Source organism: Agelaius phoeniceus, chromosome 8 (assembly GCF_051311805.1).
Source record: "Agelaius phoeniceus isolate bAgePho1 chromosome 8, bAgePho1.hap1, whole genome shotgun sequence".
In the NCBI taxonomy this organism is placed as follows: domain Eukaryota; kingdom Metazoa; phylum Chordata; class Aves; order Passeriformes; family Icteridae; genus Agelaius; species Agelaius phoeniceus.
This window is the reverse complement of record NC_135272.1, coordinates 31,390,949-31,412,109: the sequence shown is the minus strand read 5'-3', so window position 1 is coordinate 31,412,109 and position 21,161 is coordinate 31,390,949. Positions and strand designations below refer to the sequence as shown.

Here is a 21,161-nt window from a genome sequence, read left to right as displayed (position 1 = left end):
AAGCCTGGGGCAGTTAAAAGTATGAAGGAAAAATGTCTAGATGAGTTTGTGCTGTACCTAAAGATTTTTTAACACCATTGGAAGTCACTAATGAGGAGATGCAAAATTCTTCTCATATACAATCCCTGGATTTGAATAAATCTGTGGTTACTCTATAGAATAACAGGTGACCTCTGCCTCAGTTACTGACTAAGGAAATAATTGCTTTGAATAATTGCTTCTTAAAATAGAGAATCGTGTTAGTTTTGAGTGATTGGTAGGTCCAGGTCAATCTCTTCTGATGGGTGCAGTGCAGACCTTAACTGTACCTTAGGTTTTTATCTGATTTTGAGCCTTTAAAAGAGCTGTCAGCCACCCTTCCCAAATTTCATCTTGCTGGGTTCTAAAACCCAGGCAAAATAGAATGTAGTGCAGAGCCAGTGGAAAAATTCTGGAGTTGTTTATTTTGCCAGGAATGCTATTTCCTTGCTATTTCCTGAAAGTAGTAAAGTATTCTGCCTTCACTGTCCTGCTTATATGCTTAACCTCTGTCTTTTGAAATCAGAGCCCTTCAGAACTAGAAGAAGTTGAAGTGTTCTTTACTCTGCTTATGCAGATGGTGCTATATAGACTATCACAAGGAGTGGCTGTACTCAGAATAAAAGGGAAAGTAGCATCAGAACAGTAAATATTTGGGAGCTAAGAGGTATTGGAAAGGCTTTATTTTCATCTTGGGAGAACATTGAAATATTCTGCTTGACTAAACAGTGGTATTTTGTTCAGTTAGTTCAGTAACCTGTAATATTATCCCTGTTTTGCAGAAGACAGGAACACAAAAGCCCTGGTTCTTGTCTGCCTAGTGCCTTTTGTAGTGAATTTCAGCTGTGTGAAATGAATGCAAAATGGCTGAGAAACGTTGAGAGTGCTTTGCATCAGATCCATGTGAGCCAAATTCAGACTGAAATGTAGGAAATTTCATATCTTGTACTATGTCTACTAGATTTGATCAAACAGGGATGCTATAAAGAATAGGGGAACAGAAGGAAGGGGACTAAAGCAGAGAAGAACCATTGGAAATGTTCATGTGAGCCCCTGCCCTGGAAGGGCTCCTGCCATGGGCACAGCGGTGCTGAGCTGCTGCTTCTCTGCCCCTGTGTGACCCAACATGTGGTGCTGCTCTTGGCTCAGGACAGGGCTCAGGCAGCACCAGCTGGGAGAAAAATGATCCCTGTACTTCTTTCTCAGCCCCAGATACAGGAATACCTTGCACAGAATCCCAGGATGGTGGGAAGGGACCGCAGTGGGTCACCTTGTCCCACCTTCCTGCTCAAGCACGTGGCACAGGGTTGTGTGCACGCAGTTCTGGAATATTTCCAGTGAGGGAGATTGCACACCCTGTCTGGGCATCCTTTTCCAGTGCTCAGTCACTGCACAGGAAAATTCTTCCTCATGTCCAGGTGCAATTTCCTGTGCATCAGTTTCTGCCTGATCCTCTTGTGTCATTGCTGGGCACCACCGAGCAGAGCCTGGTCCTTGCTCTGATCCCTCCCTGCAGACACTGACAGACAGATGAGGGCCCTTCTCAGTTATGTCTTGCCAGGGTTGAACAGGCCCATCTCCCTCAGTCCTTTCTCATTAATCCTACCCTTTGTGTGGTCATGTTTGATTTTTTTCCCAGTGGGCTGAAGACACTGGCACAGGGTGCCCAGAGGGGCTGTGGAGTCTCCATCCACAGAGGCGTTCAGAACCTGGGCAGATGCAGTTCAGGGCAGCCTCCTCATGCTGACCCTCTTGTAGGACTAGACCATCTCCAGAAATCCCTAAGAGATCACTTACAATATTAACACTTCTCTTTTTTTTTTGCCCTGAAATTACAATACACTTCAGATAGATTCTGTTCTTGTTCTTTAAATCACTTAAAAATTCTCAGCTGCCTGCTGTTCCAAAGTTAACAAGCCAAATTAAGATCTTTGCTTGTTTGAGCTGCCACTCTAATGCAAGAAGAGACAAAACGCTGTGAAATAAACAGTGGTCTGTACTTTTGAAAGAATACTGGCTGGAAAACATACTTCAGAAGAGGTGTTTCATAAACAAAAAGTGTTTTTTATTCTTGGATGGATACTATCTGATTTCAGGAGAAACTATTTTGGAATTTTTTGCTCAGCCTAACAGAATTTGGATACAAGTTATTAAGTGGGAAGCACATTGTTTTGGATACATGCAGAGCTTCATTTTGCATTTATCGATGCTATTTAGTAACCTAATTGCCTTCTAGGTTCAGCCTTTAGCATGCTAATTTTGATTTAGTGTTTGTATTTCTGAAAACAAACTGGGAACAAACCATAAATTATCACTGTGTGTTCTTTAGACAGCTACTGGAATTCCAGTATCTACTACAATAACATAATGTGAAGGTAAATTACCATAATATATTAAGGGTTATTATTATGTTCTAACAGTTTCTGGTGGAATCACATCTCTTTTTCCTCATCTGAAACTGTAGCTTTTTCATAAGAAGAATAATTTATTCTGTTTAAAAAAAAAATTGGTTTGAATGTTTATTGTTGCTACTGTATTATGTTATGAATAATTCATTTTAGTAGCCTTTTTTAGGATTGTAAGTGAATGTCATATTTCTGATGTGAAAAACTTTTAAGCCTTTATCATGAATGCAATATAAAATATGGAGAGCTAAGGAATAATACATCTAGGTTTTTTTCCTTTTCCTTTTAGCAGTTTGGTGGTCAGCTTAAGAAATTATGTTCACAGTGAGTTTTTTGAATGATTGACTAAGAATTCTTTTTGACACTTCTGTTCCTTTTTGGTCTTTCTTCTCACTTGCAGTTTTTATTATATTAGGATCCAATTATATAGGCTTTACATATATATTTCATATGATGTTAACTTGTATAATGAAACACCTTCAATGCAACATAAAACTGCCCAGGTACCTGCACTGGGCTGATGGTCTCTTGTGTAGGTACAGTTAAATCAGATTGTTTAGCAGTGTTAGCACAGCCCAAAATGTCTTTAGATTGGAGGGTGAGTTCACTCTGGAATTTTGTGCTGTTACAGATCCATTGCTGTCAGAACACCAGAGCTTTGTGCCTGAGCTCGCTGGGGTGATGGATGGTAGCTGTGCTCCTTACTAAAAGTAAAGTTAGGAGGAGGAATGGGGCAGCAATGTTATAATTAATTTATGCTTTTGTCTGAGAAATAAAAGCTGATAGCAAGTTGGAACTTGACTTCTGGTTATTACTGTGTGTATTTCAGGGGCCCTTCTGTTTCAGTAGCTTCAGGGCAATTCTCACTCATCTCAGACACTTCTCATCCTCTTACTTGATTATCTCTATGCTGTCCTGCTTGTTAGTTCTCTTTACTCTCTGCATTTGTGTAAATGTTATTGCTGAAGTATCTTCTTTTGTATGTTGAGAGAATGTTGAGCCTCACTCCTGGAGCCTGTACATTAACTGCTGTATCAAATTAAATCTTGCTGTTATCACATCTAGGACTCCATGTTATTGGTCTGCCATTAGCATTTGTTTTGTTTTTTATTATTCCCATCTGTGTGCTCTTCTTTATCCTTTTGGATTTAGTGATCAATTTATTTCCTTCCCTCATATTTGAATTTCATTTTCATCAGCAAACATTTTATCCATTTTATTTTAGTCAAGGTTGCCCATTTTTACAATTTCCTCTACCAGTATCCCTCCTTGAAAGAATTTTGTAAATCTGCCTTTCCAAAATGCTTCCTATTTTTTTCTTCTTAAATGTCTTAATTTATATTTATACATATTTAACATTCAAAAGAACTGGGATCCAGAGCTATTGTCCTGATGTTTGTCCTTATTCAGTCTGCATGCTCTTTTGGACATGAAATGTTTCTTGCCCAAAACTCCAGCTGTGCACTCTAAATATTTTCTCTAGCATGGGGGATCTATGTTGACAGATACCAAATCTTCAGTGCCTGGTCCAGGGCAGAAATCTGAGGAAAAATTTCTGCATAACTAGTTGCTGTTGGTTTTGGGTCAGGCCATAAGCTTGTGAAACTTTCTATGAAAGTTTCATGCGGCAAGGGGGCAAATGCTCTGTCACTCAATTGGCCACAGATCAGTGAGCGTGGATGCCAAAGGAGTCAGAAGTGATTGGATGGCAGGAAAAGGAGAACATTCTCAGTGATTATGAGGAGTTCAATTAAAAGTGTCTGTCCCATGTATCTGCAGTGTCACAATGACATCTAGATACTTCTTAGGATGTGAATACGTTGATTTTATTTTCTGTTTAGAATGTTAGCCTAGTTAATAATAACTTTTGCTTATACTTACAGTCCTTTACAGCAAGAGATCACTGTGTGCTCTTCAAGGTACTTTTGTTTTCATTTTATAGTTCCAGAAATCCAAGGCTCCCAGAAGTTTAGAGCTTCAGTGTTACATGGTAGAATCACCATTTGAAGCATTTTGACATTACCTTCTTTGAAGCACACTAATTGGATTTAAGCCCACACCTTTGATTACTCCTTAAAACTGAACAAAGTATGTGTCATCCTGAATCACGGTGGCTAAGATGGACTTTCCTTTGTAGGGATGCTATTTTATAATAGTCTGCCATGCTTCAACAGGTATCAGGAATAATAGATACTATTTCAGATAGAATGTAACAATAACTGATATTATTTCAGCAGCACGGGGAAACTTAAATACTGTTGGAAAAATTGTGTTAGGTTATCTTCTCTGAGTCAGACTAATGAAGAATGAATCAGCTGAGTAAAGAAAGAGGAGGGAGAACAAGCATTATCTTTTGCAACCTATTCAGTTTTGGCTGATTTAACCTAGATGAGGAGAAAAGCAATATTGTGTTCTTTGACAGTTCTGTAACAAGCTTTGCTAACTGATAATAATAACTGGAAGACATATGTTAAATTGTTGGTTCTTCTGAGAAAGGAAGAATGCTGAAGTCAGAAAGTTGTATTATTGTAATTTGATAATTGTGATTTGGTCTTCTTTATCTACATGACTTCATAGTAAGAGCAAATATAAGCTACTATATTCTAACAACATAAAATTCTACAGGCTATGAAGTAGAAAATGTGGAGAAAATTCAGTTTTGGCTAATTAATATGCAATCCAATGTCATTTTACTGTGGATGTTACATTGAAAAGATAATGTTTGTGAATTATTTCCCATCTTGCAGAAGGATTTCAACACCAAGAAAATCTTACCAAATGAAATAAACTTGTTTATTAATAGTATTCTTAATTAACCTGTCCAGTTCTATAAAATTATCTTGCCCCCTAAAAATTGTTATCCAGTCATTCCTCCATGATTATTATTGTTTGGTGGATGATACTGGAGGAATGTCCTGGAGTGGTTTTGGTGTCAGATGCCGTGCAGAGGAAGGTGGGGGCTCAGTTCAGTGTGGGAGCAGTGGGCAGTGTCACTGCCCCTGGTGTGACACTCACAGGTGGGGCCACCTTGGACCACGCCCTTGCCGTGCAGCGTGCTCAGGGTGGATCTGGGGCCATGGGTTCATTCCAGGCTGTTCCAGGCCTTGATGAGCAGGAAAATGCAGCAGCAAATGTAAAAATAATGAGAGAAAGGGGAAGAAAGACGCAAATATCCATGTGACCTTGGAATACCTTGTTCTGTACACTGAGGGCAAATCCCTCAATGCTTGTAGAACTGATTTTTGCAGGTGAAATTTTATATGAGCTTAAAAAAATCACTTTGCTAACAATGAAAAATTATGGGTTTTTTTTAAATGAAAATATAGCTGCTAGGCCCTGATATCCCCTATTTATATACTTATTAGTAAAAGAGTTTATAAATTGAAATATACAACACCTCTGCCATCCTAGTAATTGTAATAAGCTGCCCAGCTGTTCAGAATTGGAAGTCTTTTAGATCCTAATTATAATTCCCAAAGTATAAACTATTTCCATCTTTAGAGGGGACAGTGGGAGTGCCATGTTTCCTGTGAGTCTGGAATGTTCTAAAGCCAAAGGTGCCTCTGTTGCTGACTGCCTTCACATCAGCAGTGTGACAGAAAGTCATCTCTCAGTTACAGAGATGATGTTTTCCTGTCAGTGTGGTAAAAATATGAACATGAACAGACAGACTTTTAAAAAGTTCCTGGTTTTGAAGACTGGCTTTTGAAATAGCAGGTCTATTTGGTTAAAGTTAGTGACATTTGTTAACTTCTTTATTTGAAAGTTTTTCACTATGGATAGCAACATGTAAAAATTTTTTTTACTAACATATTAAATATCTGATTTTTTACTTCCAAGTAAATAAACTAAAGAAATACAGGTTATTGAGGTTAAAGTAGCAGAATGTTATTAAAATGAGGAACCACAAATAATTACTTGCTTCTTGATATGGTAATTGTTTTGTTATGTGAGTTCTTGTCCAGTGTTTCATAATGTATTAAAACTTTCCAATGCATTTAATAACACAAAGATTTTTGTATGGCATAATGAATGAATGTGTTGTAAAGCACATACATATAGATTCAAACTGAAAATTGGAATTAACCATGGATATATTTAAAGAAGTAATTTTAATTAACCCCTTAATCTCATAGTTAATGTCCATTATGTTCTAAAGAGCTCATATTATATCAGCAGCTTCTTATATTGTTGGGGTGTACTATTAGAAGTATAACATAATATGTAAAAAAAAAAGTGTGTTTTGTTGTTGTTTTTAACTGAAAATTTTGATATTTCTTTAAATTCTTATGTAGAGGTAAATTGGCACCCCTCTTGAGAATTTCAGCCTAATTTTCAATAGAAATAGTACTGGAAATTGTGTGTAAGTCCCTGCCTTTGAAGAGTCAAAAGCAACATAGGATCTGTATAATTGATCAAGGTCACTTCATGCCCATGAGACACAATAATACAGCTCAACAATCACTGAAAGGTTATTTAAGTACTAATTGCTTTAGGATTACTGATTTTTTTTTTTTCATAAAATAATTGCTGAGAAAATTTTGACTATTTTGAAAATCTACATATTTCCCTTTTTTTAGATAATTTTTTTTCTTTTTGGAAAAATATGTTCCTACCAAACTCAAACCCAGTGAGAAAAAAAAAAAATTGGAGATACAGTCAAATAAAAAAAAAAATTTGCTCCACTTAATTGGAATCCTAAATCAAGCTTAAGTGGGCGTCTTTGTAGGCTAGAAACTTCTGGATATCAAAGAATTATCACAGAAAAAGTGAGTATATGATGTGATTTGCTTTAAAATCATAGTTTCCTCCACATTTTTTGAGATTCAGATAAAGGTGAAAAGTAATAGCACAGTGGGCAAGCGAGTTCTGTTTTGATTTTTGTTCCTTCATACTTTGTCATTTTGAGTTTTCTGTATTTAAAAGCCAATTAATCTAGCTTATTATATGGCAAAAAAAGGCCTGCTTTTTGTTTAAAAGCTTTATTGGCTTTTTGGAATACTCACTTATAAGGAAAAGATCTAGGCAGTTCAATTTCAATAATATGTCTGACTCAGATTCTCATCCCATCCATCTTAAATCCATTTTCTTTCTCTAATCACCTGCATGCCCTCGTCACAGTTCCCAGGCTTGCTTTGCTTGTATGGGAGTTTGCAAATTGCACTTTTGGGACACCTGTATGTCTGAGAGACAAGGGAAATTACATTTCTTTTGTGCCTAAAGCACAGGGGGGCTGTGTCCAGGAGGAAACCAAGGTGCTCCGTACCTGAGCCAACGTGAGAAGCTCCGTGGTAGCAAACTGAAGTGTGAGACTGTAGGAGGATGGAGAAAGGCAGTGCTCTCTTTTTGTCACACTGATCTCTTCAGGCTGTTGCTTAGCAGACCAATTCCACGTCTCCAAATATGTGGAATTGAATTACTTGTGATCATTATATAATTATTGTAACGTGGAATTTTGGGAACGTGTGACGGATGTGCAAGCAACCACACCCTCCAAAAATGGCATTCCTTTGGAAGTAGTTTGGTGTTTGCATGGCTAGAGACAGAACATTAATAGCTTGGCTCTGCAAAAAATTGCAGAAATAGCTTGGTTCTGCAGAGAAAATACTGTTAAAACCCAAAATCTCATAAAGGAAATTTACACAGTTTTAATGGACATAGCAATGTATTTCAAGGTAGAGCCATACAAATGTCTTCACATATATGTATACTTTATAGATATGAATGTGAATTTTCATGAAAGTTCCTGTTTGTATGGATGTAGGTACTTTAAAAGTACTCTCATCTGATTGAAAATTAAGATTAGCATTTAATGTTAACATAATACATGGAATTATCAAAGGTGTATCTATTGTAGAGTACAAATTTTCATTGCTGGCTGCCACTAATAGCAGTCTTCCCTTCGACTTCCTACCTTGCCCTCTCCTTGCCCTTCTCTCTCCCCATGTTTTAGGCATCATTTTCTGATGAAATCCTCATTTTGTGTTAACATGAGGAGTAAAATAATATGTTGATGGCTTGGATATCTGTTGGTGTTCTTATGATCCCTGAGTAGAGAGAGTGATGTGCTGTCACTCTCTCCATAACTCCCCAAGGTTGAGAATTCTATTACATCTTTCAAAATGTCTTTTACTTTCATCTGAAAATGAAAATAAGTTGAATAAAATCCAGTTTACATTTGAGCTGGGCTGCATACTCACTGCTGTGTATAAAATCAAATTTGATTTCCTAAGGAGTTTTTTCTGTTAATACAACTTTTTTCCTACTTTATGACAATTATCATATATGGTGGGTTTTTTTTTTTTTTGTTTTACTGCCACAGTTTGAAGTGAGAGCATTAAGTTAAATTAATTTGACTTTGCTTGGCAAATGGTGATAGTAGCACTTTAACAGCTGTTTGCTTTCCTGGATTGTCCTTGGTGCTGAAATTGCTTTTGTATCTAAACAGCAAAATGTGTTTATAGGGCTACAGAATATGGAGATAAATTTAGCCTGTCAAACAGATATTATTGGGGCTTTTTTTGTGCTGTGTTTCTGGGAGTGGATCCTGACTGCAGTGCTTTAATTCCAGGCTCTGTGTGCCTTTGGACATCTTACAGGAATGTTGTGGAGCTTTTCCCTTTGATTTATGACCTTGCCTGTATAGACTTCTGATCAGATTTTATTCTCATTTAGTGCAAGAGGGGCTAATTATGAAAGTGACAAAGATTCTTTCGTTGTGCTAAAGCTTTTTGAATGACAAAAGGGGGTTTTAAATTAAAATGAACTTTAACAAGGCATTTTCACATTGAAGTGATACACACTCTACCACTGATAGAGTAATTCATTTTCAACCCTTTCTGATTCTATAAACACATTGTCTCACAAGATCAGTAATTTTTTACCTCTCAGGCTAATGAAGAGTGGATGGTAGACCAATGAATTCTCTTTTTGCAGAACTGTTTTGACATTCTTAATTTTTTCTTAAATATCAAAGAAAGGACAAAGAGCTGTGATTTTATTGCATTAATATTAGTAATCATTTATCTGCCAGAAAAACATTTAAATATCACTTGACATTTGCAGAGAAAGATTAATGTTTAATTTACTACAAACATAGAAATACTTTGAAATAAAAAGAAACGCTTCTGGATTCAGCAAAATAAAAAAAAAACACAACAAAACACCAAAACCCCAACAAAATTAAGACAGACATTCAGATATAAAAAAACCATTGTAACCATGCAGAAATCAAAAACATGTTGGTGCCATCTAAAATGTCAATATTTAAATTATCACTTCTGATTGAAAAAATAACATCAACTAGATAGTTCTTTAAGGTTTAATTTAAGATTTAGCTAAACAAAGATAAATGAGGGAAAGCAGTTTTCTGTTACATCCATGTGGGTACAGTTACAAAGGCCTGTATAAATTCTAGCATCATTATAAAAACAAACCAACATAATGTCGTTATATTATGAACAGTATTGGCATTTCATAAATATTGGTAAATCTGAAAGTCAAGGGGAACTTCCAGAACAGGCTGGTGTCTGGAGGAAAGGAAAATAGCAAGACACAGGAGTCAGAAAATTGTATAAGTGAAAATACAGGAGTAAGTTCCATTACCTACAGAAGGATCAAAATGCTGTATAATAAAGAGAAAAGTAGAGAAATCACCTTGTTCTACAAAAGAATGCCAGAGTAAGAGCTACAGAGGAGGAGGAGGAGGAGATGAACAGAAAAGTTGTGTATCAGTCTAATCTGATGGAATGGCTAAAAATGTACCCAGACTGCAGGAAAGTCTATCTGTGAATTTTGTCATGGAGATTATATGGTAAGATACCACTTTTAGGCAATGAAATGATGGGATTAATGTATTGAATGAGAATAACATTTCTAGCCCTCAAACTGTTTTTGTGACTAGATTGATAATGGCACAGAGAATCAAATTCAGTTTTATAATAAACTAAAATAAGACTGTTTCTCGTGCAAAAGCTCTATGTAGGACACACGTTATTCACATTCAGTATTTGTGTGGAAAGCCTATCCTTGCAGTACCTTTTTCCAAGGATTTTTTTTTATAAGATAAAGAAAGTTTCAACTGTAAATCCAGTAATTTATTATTTAAAGAAGGATCTTATCCAGGAAAACAAGGTTCTTTTATAGGGCAATACCTGGAACCTTTCCATTAATATTCTTTAATAAAAACTTCTGATTTTATTTACAGCTCTGGTGACTTTTGAGAAGTCTTTGAGAATATAATATAACTGTAGGTCTCTGATTAAGGTTTCCATCTATTAATTTTTATTCAAGTGTCAGTGTGTAGTTATACTTTGGAAGGATTCCCCTGGAAAAATTGTGATTCTGTGTATGAGGTACCAAACTAGGCCAAATGCAGAATTACAGCATTACTGTGCAGTAATAAATCAACAGGAATATCCTCTCTTGTAGGATGAAAGAACTTCCTTGTCTTTTGCATTACAAGAATTCTCAGGGTCTTTGCAAAATGATGAATATATTGAGTAGGAAGCATTACATAAGTAGCACTGCTGTGATGTACGAAAGAATAAAGAATATGCAGCTTTAAATTTTTTTTAACCATTTTTAATACATTTTTGGCACACTCGTGCTGTTAGGTAATATGAGAATGTTTTACATCAGAGGCTGCAGAGAGCAACAGATTTCAGTGGTGTGCACTGAGCATCAGGCCCTAAAAACTCAGAATTTGGGACGTGTTTCTGTCTGTGGCACCAGTGATGGTACATCCCACTGTGGTCCTGCAGTTCCTGCTCCCTCATCTGCCTTGGCTGGTGGTTGCTTCCATGGTTAAGGCTGCAGACGTCGTTATAATTTATTTATTAACTCATTCATTATTTATTTAGGATAGCACCCATTATATGCTAAGTGACTTCCAAACAGAAATTTCCCCAAATGCTTTTCCTTTGAGAGCTCTGCTCTGAAAGATGTGGTACAAGCCCAGCCGTGAGAGACTCATTTTGGGAGCGCACGCTTTGTTAAAGAAAGCTGAGTTTCGTGACACTAATGCAAAACCTCTTTGTATTCTGATTTTCCTCTAACAAAGGTTCACTGCCGTGGCTAAATAACTGCCCATCTGTCATTGGAGGCCTTTGGGGAGTTGATAAAGAGGGAGCTGAGAAATCTGTTTTTCTGGGGATTTGGTGGATTTGGTGTAGTGGGTGTGGGATGGCCATCTTAGGGCACAGGCCTCTGATTTTTAAGCACTCTTGACACTCCCTACTAAGTTGCAGCTTTACCACTGCCAGTTGGTGTGTTTACATGATTTTGTAACTTTTTGGAGCATTTTTCCTGCAGTCTTGGGCTCTGCTGATATTTCTGTAATTTATAAGACTCTCACAGATGTAGGAGAATGAGTCAAGAGCCTGACTCCATTTTATTCATCCTTTACAATTTCCCTACTCGGTGAACATTGACATTTTATTCTTTGCAGCACCAGGTTTTTTAGGTCCTTTAACTGAAAGCATTAGTTTTTATTGAAAAGGGCAATTTTGAAATAAGGCTCTTTGGCTGCAAGTGATTAAATATCAATCTCATTTTATCAAAACTATTGAATTCTTACAGCAAGATTGTATTGTATAATTTCTTAATACATATGTGAGCCTCCTGTTTACACAATGGTTTTTGTAGTATTTTGGGATATCTGTTACTTGTATTTTGTGCTACTTTACTCATAGTGGTTCTTGAGCAATCATGATCACTAAATATTCAGGAATACTTGTTGCTGTTTTTGACTGTGCTCTAAACTGGCATCACCAATAAGACTGCTCTACTTAATGAACATAAAAAGACAGAAAATATTTCAGTTCTAGCTGCTTGTGTTGTCTTTCTAAATGTCATTGTTTGCTCTCCTGGTCTATAAAAGAAAGTTGCAAGTGATGTCAGTAGGTGGCCTTTGGCATCAACACATGCTAGAACTTTACAGATATTTTATAATGTGAAGTCTCTGTAACTGTATCCTCATTGCAGGAGGAACCTCAAGCCTACTTAATAAATTTTAATCCCTCTATTGCCCCTTCCCCTTTGCCCAGACATCATTCAAACACTTGTGACCAAGAAAAATATTTTTTCTGAAAGGAAGAACTCATCCTAAATCTATCCATTGGCAGCACTGCCTGGACTCCTAGAACATGAGAATCTTTTTGTAACTGTTTTTAGTAAAATAATTCATGGCATTGGCCACCTCACCCCTCCTTGTTTTATATTCAATGAATAGGTTTAAGATCAGTTATGATTCTCTCATTTTTCAACCAGTTCTTCTTTCTTAAAGGTTTTGAGTTCTCTTAATTTTCTGTGTGGAAGACAATTCTGCCTCCTACTCTAACTCAGATAAAAGTTTTAATTTATAAAACTCCTGTGGGTGTTTTAGTCTAGGCCACACATGATTAATATTTCTGCAATTTAACTCAATACAAAGGAATTAAAGATTTGTTCATTACACTTGTTGGGAACCACTGAGGAGCAGTAACTGTGTTCCCAGGCCTATGGGCCAAATGCCCCCAGGGAATGGATCCAGTGCACCTTACTTGTGTCACCTGGGAGGAAGAGTATTGGAGACAGTGGAACTCTGAATGTGATCCTGAAAAGGGGTGGAAAAGCAGATTGGGCTCTCATTGTTATGAATTAAGATCAACACCAAAAGAAACAAATAAACCAGCAGATATCCATAATTATATACCCCCCCATCAATACATTTTATTTTAATGCTGTTTACATAGATAAACAAGAAAAGTGTAAAGCTAGAATTTTCATGTGCTCTCAGTCACAATTAGATTTTATCACATGGTCTGCTTACAATAAAAGCTCAATCAGACTTTCTCGGCCTCTGTGAGCTCTACATCCTGATCTACCCTTTGCAGAGATGGAACCTGGCCTTCCACCAGCTGCTGCTAAGACCTAAGTCATTGTTCCCATACAATATTTTTCACAAAAACTACTGATCCACTGCTATTTGGATGTCACTATTGATAAAAACATAAAACATGATGGAAACAACAATTTCAACTTATTTAATTGAGGAGGGAAGATAGAAAAGAGACTTCAAGTCTGAAGCATCCAGCTTTTTGAGCCATGTACTTTTGAAATGCTTTGCCTATTTGATATTCTTGACCATTTTTCAAAGGAAGTCTGGATTTTTGACCAAAAGAGGAGTCATAAGCATTGCTTTGTTTTTAACAGAAACATCAGGTTTTTAAAAGAATGCTATATTGGTGAAGAGTACGCAGGGATTATCTGCAGAGCATTGATTTAACTGTGGTAGTGAAGATAATATTTTGCATTGCAGAGCTTGATATGTGCAATTTGAATAATTTAAACTATAATTTACAGGTGTTGTATATGTGGTTTTTATGGTATTGTTTTTTTTTTTGAAATCATGCTTTGTGGTTTCAAGTATCTTGAGCTGACATTGCTCTGGGCATGATGCAAAAACTGTCATGGGTTTTCAGATATCATTAGATTTTTTTTTTCCTATTTAGAAATCAAATACTGTTTAGAAGTTCTTTAGGACTTATTGCCAAACTATTTTTTATGAGCTCTTTTCACAGGCAAAGACCATAAAGCAAGTGGGAATTTACATCTGATATTCCTAGATGCACTCCTTTCAGAAGATATCTAATCTTTCACTAGAGTGGAGTTTTTACAGATCTCAGTCCCTGTAGTTCCTGTTCCATTTAGAACATATCAATAAAATTTCTTTGCATTATCATCTCAATGTGTTTTATGATCTGTAAGGATGAATTTCATAGAGGTTATTCCATATTCAACATTTTACCTTATTCTGGGAAATGTGGAGTTGCATGAAATATAGATTAATACTGTTTGGCTATCTTGGACTTGATCCCAGGTTCAACTGGTGAAAATGATGTATATTCCAATCTGTTCCTTGGTTGTTTTTGTTTAAAAAATTTGTATAGATTGAAATGCAGCTGCAAGTGTATTAGTGATTTTCTATTGCTTACTTGTCAAGATTTTTATTGTGTGGATGAAAAATAGCATTTCAAAACCTGGCAGCATATTGACAAAAACAGAAGAGCACTTTGTGTAATTCTCTTTTGAAAAACTACCTCTTTTAGAGACAGAGATTGCCTCAGCTACTTCCATTCATATGTATCTTGATCAATAGATTTATTGATAGCTTTTAGCCAAGATTTAATTCTTTTTTTCTCCTCAGTTCACCATGGTGCTCACTTTTCTGAATTAAGAAACTAGAATTAGGCTCCTATAAGCAAGACATACAATATGCAAGTGCTCTAGGTGTAAAAGGAGGCATTTGACCTTTTGTTGCTAATCTGTGACAGGTGCAGGCTATTTTCTTCCAAATGGTGTTAATTTTCATGTGCAAATCCACCCCCTGAAACCTGCATTCTATATATCCACCACAGGGGAATTGGTGGTCATCATGAGTACTGTAATGGACAGCTGAGAGGGATAATCACTGATATTTCAGCACATTTATGCTCGCGACTCAGTCGGCTTTAGTGCACTTCTGTTTTCACTGCTTATTAGGGAGGCTGAAGTTAGTTATTCATGGCCGGACAAAAAAAAAAAGTGTCTGAGAAAGTTCATGTGCCGGGAACAGCACATTGTTACAAATTAGTTTCCTTTACCATTTCTGGCAAACTCATTACAAAGTAATCGCGCCCTGCGCTGAAGTGCACTTCCTCTGGGACCAATAACTGTAAATAAGCAGGGCTGCAAGCTGGCTGATAAGTTGTTGTTCTGAAGATAACGGTCCTTTTTAGCAGAGTGTTTGACCTTTTTCTTTATATTGCCTCAGGCTTGTCTAAGACCCTCAAGGTCTATTTTTCATCTTAAAAATTCTCTGTAGGCAAGCACAATGTGCGGTTTAAGAAGATTTTAGGATTGCTTAACATATCTATATTTTCTTTTCTAGCGTTTTTATGATAATTGTTAGAATGTTTAGTAACTTTAGCTAGCATTTTCTTCAGCAGGTTTTCTTTCTTTGTGTAAAGTACACTTTTTATTGATGTAGGAAGCAATAACATTAATATTTTATGAGGACTAAGTGTGTGTTGCATGATTAATAAAATAGTATCATTGGGCTTTTTTCTGACTTTTAAAGAAACTTGAAACATGCTATTGACCCCTTTCACTATTCACATTTTGAGAGCCTTGCACTAAACATTACTCTGTGAAGTAATTTAAGCAAATATAATTAAGAATGTCAGCTCGAATGATTAAAGGAAAGTATGTCTCCTCTTTTCTCAGTATGCTAAGAGTATTGAACAGAGCTGTGACTGAAAATTGAGCATGCCTTAAAAACCAACCCCAAGGCTAACTGAAAGTCAGTTTATAGACATTTGGGAATTTGATTTGTTCACATCTTCCCATCAGTTTAAAAAGATCCATGTTAATATTTCTGTAAAGTAAAATAATAATAGAAAAAAAAAACCCTAAAACTAATTTCAGAGTGCATAGGAGAGAAAATACAAAATGTTTTGCAAAGTGCTGGCTATCCTAATAAATTACTTGTTTTACTTTTAAGATGTAGTCTGGCAGTCATTTGCATACAGATGTGCACCCACATTATTAAAAAGAAGTTTAACAAGAATGCCAACCAGTTCAGATTTTATTGCTCATAATGTTGTTGGTTTTTTTCCCCTTGCAGGTCTCATTAATCAGTTCATTAATCATACATGTACCTTAAATAACATTAATATCTTGTGTTGTATAATCTTAACCCCCAAATATAGTGCTAATCACTAGATATGGAGTGATGAGGCTTTGAAGAATGCTGTATACTCTCATATATACAACTTCTGTATTTATGGAATGGAGTGGTGATGAGTTCACATGGGCATGAACTCAAAGTGAAGTAAAGCAAAGCTGATGTTTCAGTAGTGTGAGACTTTTTCTCTGATTTTAGAAGATACTCAACCAATGAGGTTGTGAACAGACTCTCTCTGATACCACAAGTGACCAGAATAGCAATGCACACAGGGGTCATACAGTAGTTGTACCATGACTGAAAACTGTTGGTAGGTTCATTTCACAAAATTGGTGCTATCTGGCTTTTTCTTACATTTGTCACAATTTCAGCACAGGAACTGTTGGCTGCAGGTGCTGCAAAGTACAGTGTATGCATTGTGGAATTGCACAGAAATTCCTGGGACACAGAAGGAACTTGCTGTCTACCCACTTATTAAATTGTTTTCTCTCTTGCTATATATTTAGCAAAAAATCGGTTTAGAGGTGATTTGCACTTAAGAAAAAAGTTGTTTATTTTCAGTGTTAAAATGTTAAAATGGCTTAATATCTAAATGGAATGCTGTAATCAATGTTTTAATTCCTGTTCCATAGTTTCTAATGCATGTCACTGTGGGACCTGTGGTATTGGAATATAATTGTCATCCATTAGAATAAATGCATTTCCCATGATTACAGCACTCTGAAGGCAAGACAAAAACTGTGCAGTTTTTTTACGAGATTAACACTGGGAAGTTTAAATCCTTGCTTGGACACCAAGAAATGTTTTTTGGTGGCATTATCAGTTTTCTACAAAGCATCTCTTAAAGTGAGGAGGTGTTTTGTTCCTACAGTTCTTGGCTTCTTTGTACCAAAACTGCTGTCTTGTTTAATGACATTGCTATGTGGGCTGAAATTAGGCTGACAGATTGTGAGCAAAGGCTGTGATATTACAAACAATAGTCTATTGAGCACGAGGAACTTGTTGAATTAGTTACCGGAGGCATTAGTGCTCAGTCCAGCCTCTTTAGCATCTGGAAGACAGAGAAGAAATAGTGGGCTAATGAAATGTCCAAATGACACCAAACTGCAGAGGGCTGCAGGTGACAATGGCAGCTGATGTGTGCCTGGTAAGAGGCAAAAACTAATAATAAACCAATAAACTCACAAAAGGAAAAAAAACCCAGTGCATTAGCAGGGAAAGGAGTATTCAAATCAAGAGAGAAAACCATGTTGGGGCTCCTGAGGAGTCAAGCACACAGATGATTACATTTTAAGGGTTCTGCTGGATTTGAGATGGGTTTTCCAGAGCAGACTGGATGGCAGTGGCTTCAGCACACCAGCTCTTCACCATCCCTTATTCCCTTGACATCAGTACAATTCTCCAGTGCTAGTTTAGGGATCCTGAGGACCCTGTAAAGCAGTTCTGAGTGGGTCATCTGTTCCCTATCCAGTTCAAGTTAGCTTGATGTTGAAAAAGAAACTGAAATGTGCAAAAGGTCAAAATCAAGGTCTCATTTTGCTCTGTTTTAATTATTCACTTAATAATCTTTTAGTTTCTTATTCCTTGCACTACAAGTTTTTAATGGTCTTTGAACTTTAAGTATGAATTTAATTGCTTCTGTCTCCTTCTTTGGGAGTACCATCAAAATTTGCACCTCTGCTCTGTGCTGCAGATAACGCAATCCATATCTGGAATTTCTGGGATTGCTGGGAGGCATGTATAGTAGTTTATTAGTTGACAAGATGGACCTAGCCCACCATCTGTGTTCATGCAGCCTGCTGCCTTAACCCTAGAGAATCTGCCAGGATCACATGCACAGCTCAGGCTCAAGTGAATTCACACACCAAACTTTGTCCAGAGAGATCTAAACCTGTCACCTGTGACACAACTGGAATCTAAACTTTTGGGATGAATACCTTGGACTACCTAAATCCTGAAATATCCAAGGAATATTATTATGCCAGCTATGTCATTTATGCATGAAATTTAATGAAAAATAAACCAAGGAGCAGTGGTGGGTTGGCTTTGCCCACCCAGTGCTTTCTCTCCCCCACTCCTCACCAGGACAGAGATGAAAATGGGTGGAGGTGCAGACAGGGAGACTCATTTATTGCCAGTTAAAATAGGTTTGCATAGTGAAATTCAAAGAGAAACTAAACCAGTGCCTTGTCCCTGCCCTTCCCTGTTTCCCAGATCATCTTCCTCACACAAGGAGCTGTGCAAGGGGTGAGGGCTGATCCTTCTTTGCTCCCCTGCTCCGCCCTGGGCCTTTTCCCTTCCCAGGGCTGCAGTCATGTCAGGAGCACCTGCTCCAGCCTGGGTCCTCTGTGGGTCACTGCTTGTCCAGGAGACACCAACCTGCTCTGGCCTGGATCATCTGTGGGTCAATGCTGCTCCAGGAGATACCAACCTGCTCCAGCCTGGGTCCTCTGTGGGTCAGTGCTGCTCCAGGAGACACCAACCTGCTCCAGCCTGGGTCCTCTGTGGGTCACTGCTCCTCCAGGAGACACCAACCTGCTCCAGCCTGGGTCCTCTGTGGGTCACTGCTCCTCCAGGAGATACCAACCTGCTCCAGCCTGGGTCCTTTGTGGATCAATGCTGCTCCAGGAGACACCAACCTGCTCTGGCCTGGATCATCTGTGGGTCAATGCTTCTCCAGGAGACACCAACCTGCTCCAGCCTCTCCCCACAGGACACAGGACTCTCTGTCCTGGCTCCCAGAGCATCCCCTTCTCTCCTCTTCCTCAGCTCTCCTCAGGCTCCTTCACCCCTCTGCCTGTGTAGGATTTTGGCTTTCACTGGACACATTTTCACCACCTGGGCTGAGGGGCTGAGCTGTGCCATGGGTGAGGCTTTCTGGAGCCATCTGGGAGTGTCAGGAACGAGCTGGAAGGGAAGGGGCAGCACAGCCTCCCCAAGAGCCAGGCCTGCAGCCCATTCCAGCACCTGGGCACGGGCACCCACCATGGCAGGTGACATTATTTGTGTTTGGCAGAGGCATTCTGGCTTTGCAATAGAGCTGTTTTTTCAAATATTTCCAATGCCAAGTGTCTCCTTGAGGCAAGCCCTCAGGAACAGATTGAGAGCGTGGAGCAGGTCTCTGCAGAGGGAAGCAGTGGAGAGAATTTTCTTCTGAAAAGAAGGATGTGGGTAGGAAAGTAGAGGATAACATTAAAAATAGAGAAGATTAAGCATGTTCCATTAGTAAAGCCAGAAACAATTTAGGATAAGGTAGAAATCCTGGAACTGTATTGATAAACAGAATTTAAAATGTCTTTTTCCCTCTTCTTTTCCAGCCCAGAGCAGCAGATCAGCTGAATTTTGCTGCTCATGCTGGTATTGAGCAATGTGTTGCCAGAGAACAGTCCTATTGACTGCAGTGGGACTTGCTGAAGAGGGAATCATTTAGCTCAAATAACCTTTTAAATACACATTAGAACCCAACAGTATATTTCCAACCCAAGAAGATATATCTAGCCCCAGAAATATATCTGAAACCATAAACCCAGGTTTTCAGTGCTACTTTAAAAAAAGAAATATAATTTAGCATGTGAGCTAAAACATGGCCCTGTCTTACAAGATGAGATGGGTTTTGGATTGGATCAGGAAAATGTAAAGTCTTATTTTTGTAGTGGATAAATGAAATGGACAGTCTAAACCCTGTCTCTAAAAATCTTGGCACACTTCAAAGGAAAAATGCCATTTTAGCAATTTAAAAGCACTTAGTGGGTTTTTCCAGTGCTGAACTTCATTTCTATAGCTGGTGTGGTTGCCTGCTGAATAATGCCATAGGGGACAATGTAGCTCTGACTATATTTAAAAATACTATTCCATGAAATTCACTGGGAGCAAGCTGAAGCAAAATCTCATTTGTGTCTTTGGAAGGAGGTGATAGTGGCTGTAAATGGTGAAGGAAAGGGATTGAGATGGTTTTTGAATCACAGAAGAGATGAAGGCTGGACCGTCTGTGGGGAGAGAGGGATGCTTAGAGCAACAGCCAGAGGGGCCAGGCAGAAATCTGGGGACTCTTTAATGTTACAGGGACTTGAACTTGAGCAACAGTTGGAAGGAAAGAAGTCCTCACAGGTGGGGACTAAAAGATGTGCTGCGACATCAGTAGAAAAGTGAAAAAAGAATAAAGGAAACAATTAAAAGGATGTTAGAACACATAATTGGAATATTCAGATAAGAGGAGACAAAAGGTCAATTTGATTGAATAATAAAAATCTGTGTTGTCTTCTTTTTGGTGTATTCATATGCATGTAGCTTACTGGTACATATTTTATTTTATGACTACAATGAAGCTTTTAACAATAATTCTGAACTACTTTTAACAATAATTGTGAAGTCTTGCAAGGCCTATTTTACTTGTATATTTTAACCAATGGAGGTAGAAGTTTTAAAAACTTTTTTCAGTGTTGTTCCTGGAGAGTTGATCAGGCATTCATTAAAACTCATCCTGTTTCATCTGTTCTTGGTAGGGAACCTTGGCCGTGTGGACCATGTCACAGAGTTTGAGTATGACCTCTTCATCAGGCCAGACACCTGCAACCCACGCTTCCGAGTCTGGTTCAACTTCACTGTGGAAAATGTGAAGGAATCACAGGTAAGTGATAATAAATTAGATGGTATGATAGCTTCAAAAATTGCTTACTCCAGAACATGTTTACTTAACAAAAAAGATGACACCCCAGGTTTGCAACTAAAAATTTCTTTAAAATGTATCTTTGTTCTTTGAATTTTTTATAAACAAAAGCAGATATCAGCAGGAGTGGGTATGACCATGCTTTTCGGCTATCCAAGACAGGAGGTAATTGCAAAGACATTATAATTTTTGCCAACTAACAGAACTGGTATTAATAATGGCTGCCATGTATTTGTGCTTTTGCATTCTAACCAAATATGTGTGTTAATATACAAAAAAGAAGTCCATCATAGCTGTTCAAATATTATCACTCAAGCCTTCGTTTAATACCTGTAGAACAATGGGGTAGCTGTGCAAACAGGCATTT

General features: G+C 37.7%; 1 protein-coding gene across 11 annotated transcripts in view; it reads left to right on the top strand.

Moving 5' to 3' along the window:
• LOC129124075 (BEN domain-containing protein 5) overlaps nt 1-21,161 on the top strand; it is an 883,204-nt gene that overhangs the window by 25,761 nt on the left and 836,282 nt on the right. For 8 of the 11 annotated variants that reach the window (XM_077182498.1, XM_077182497.1, XM_077182503.1 and 5 more), the window contains exons 3-4: nt 20,631-20,755; nt 20,906-20,959. In XM_077182498.1, coding sequence (XP_077038613.1) covers nt 20,631-20,755; nt 20,906-20,959 — 179 coding nt within the window. The remainder of the gene's footprint in view (nt 1-20,630; nt 20,756-20,905; nt 20,960-21,161) is intronic. The other 3 variants (XM_054638799.2, XM_077182496.1, XM_077182493.1) reach the window with 2 other exon arrangements.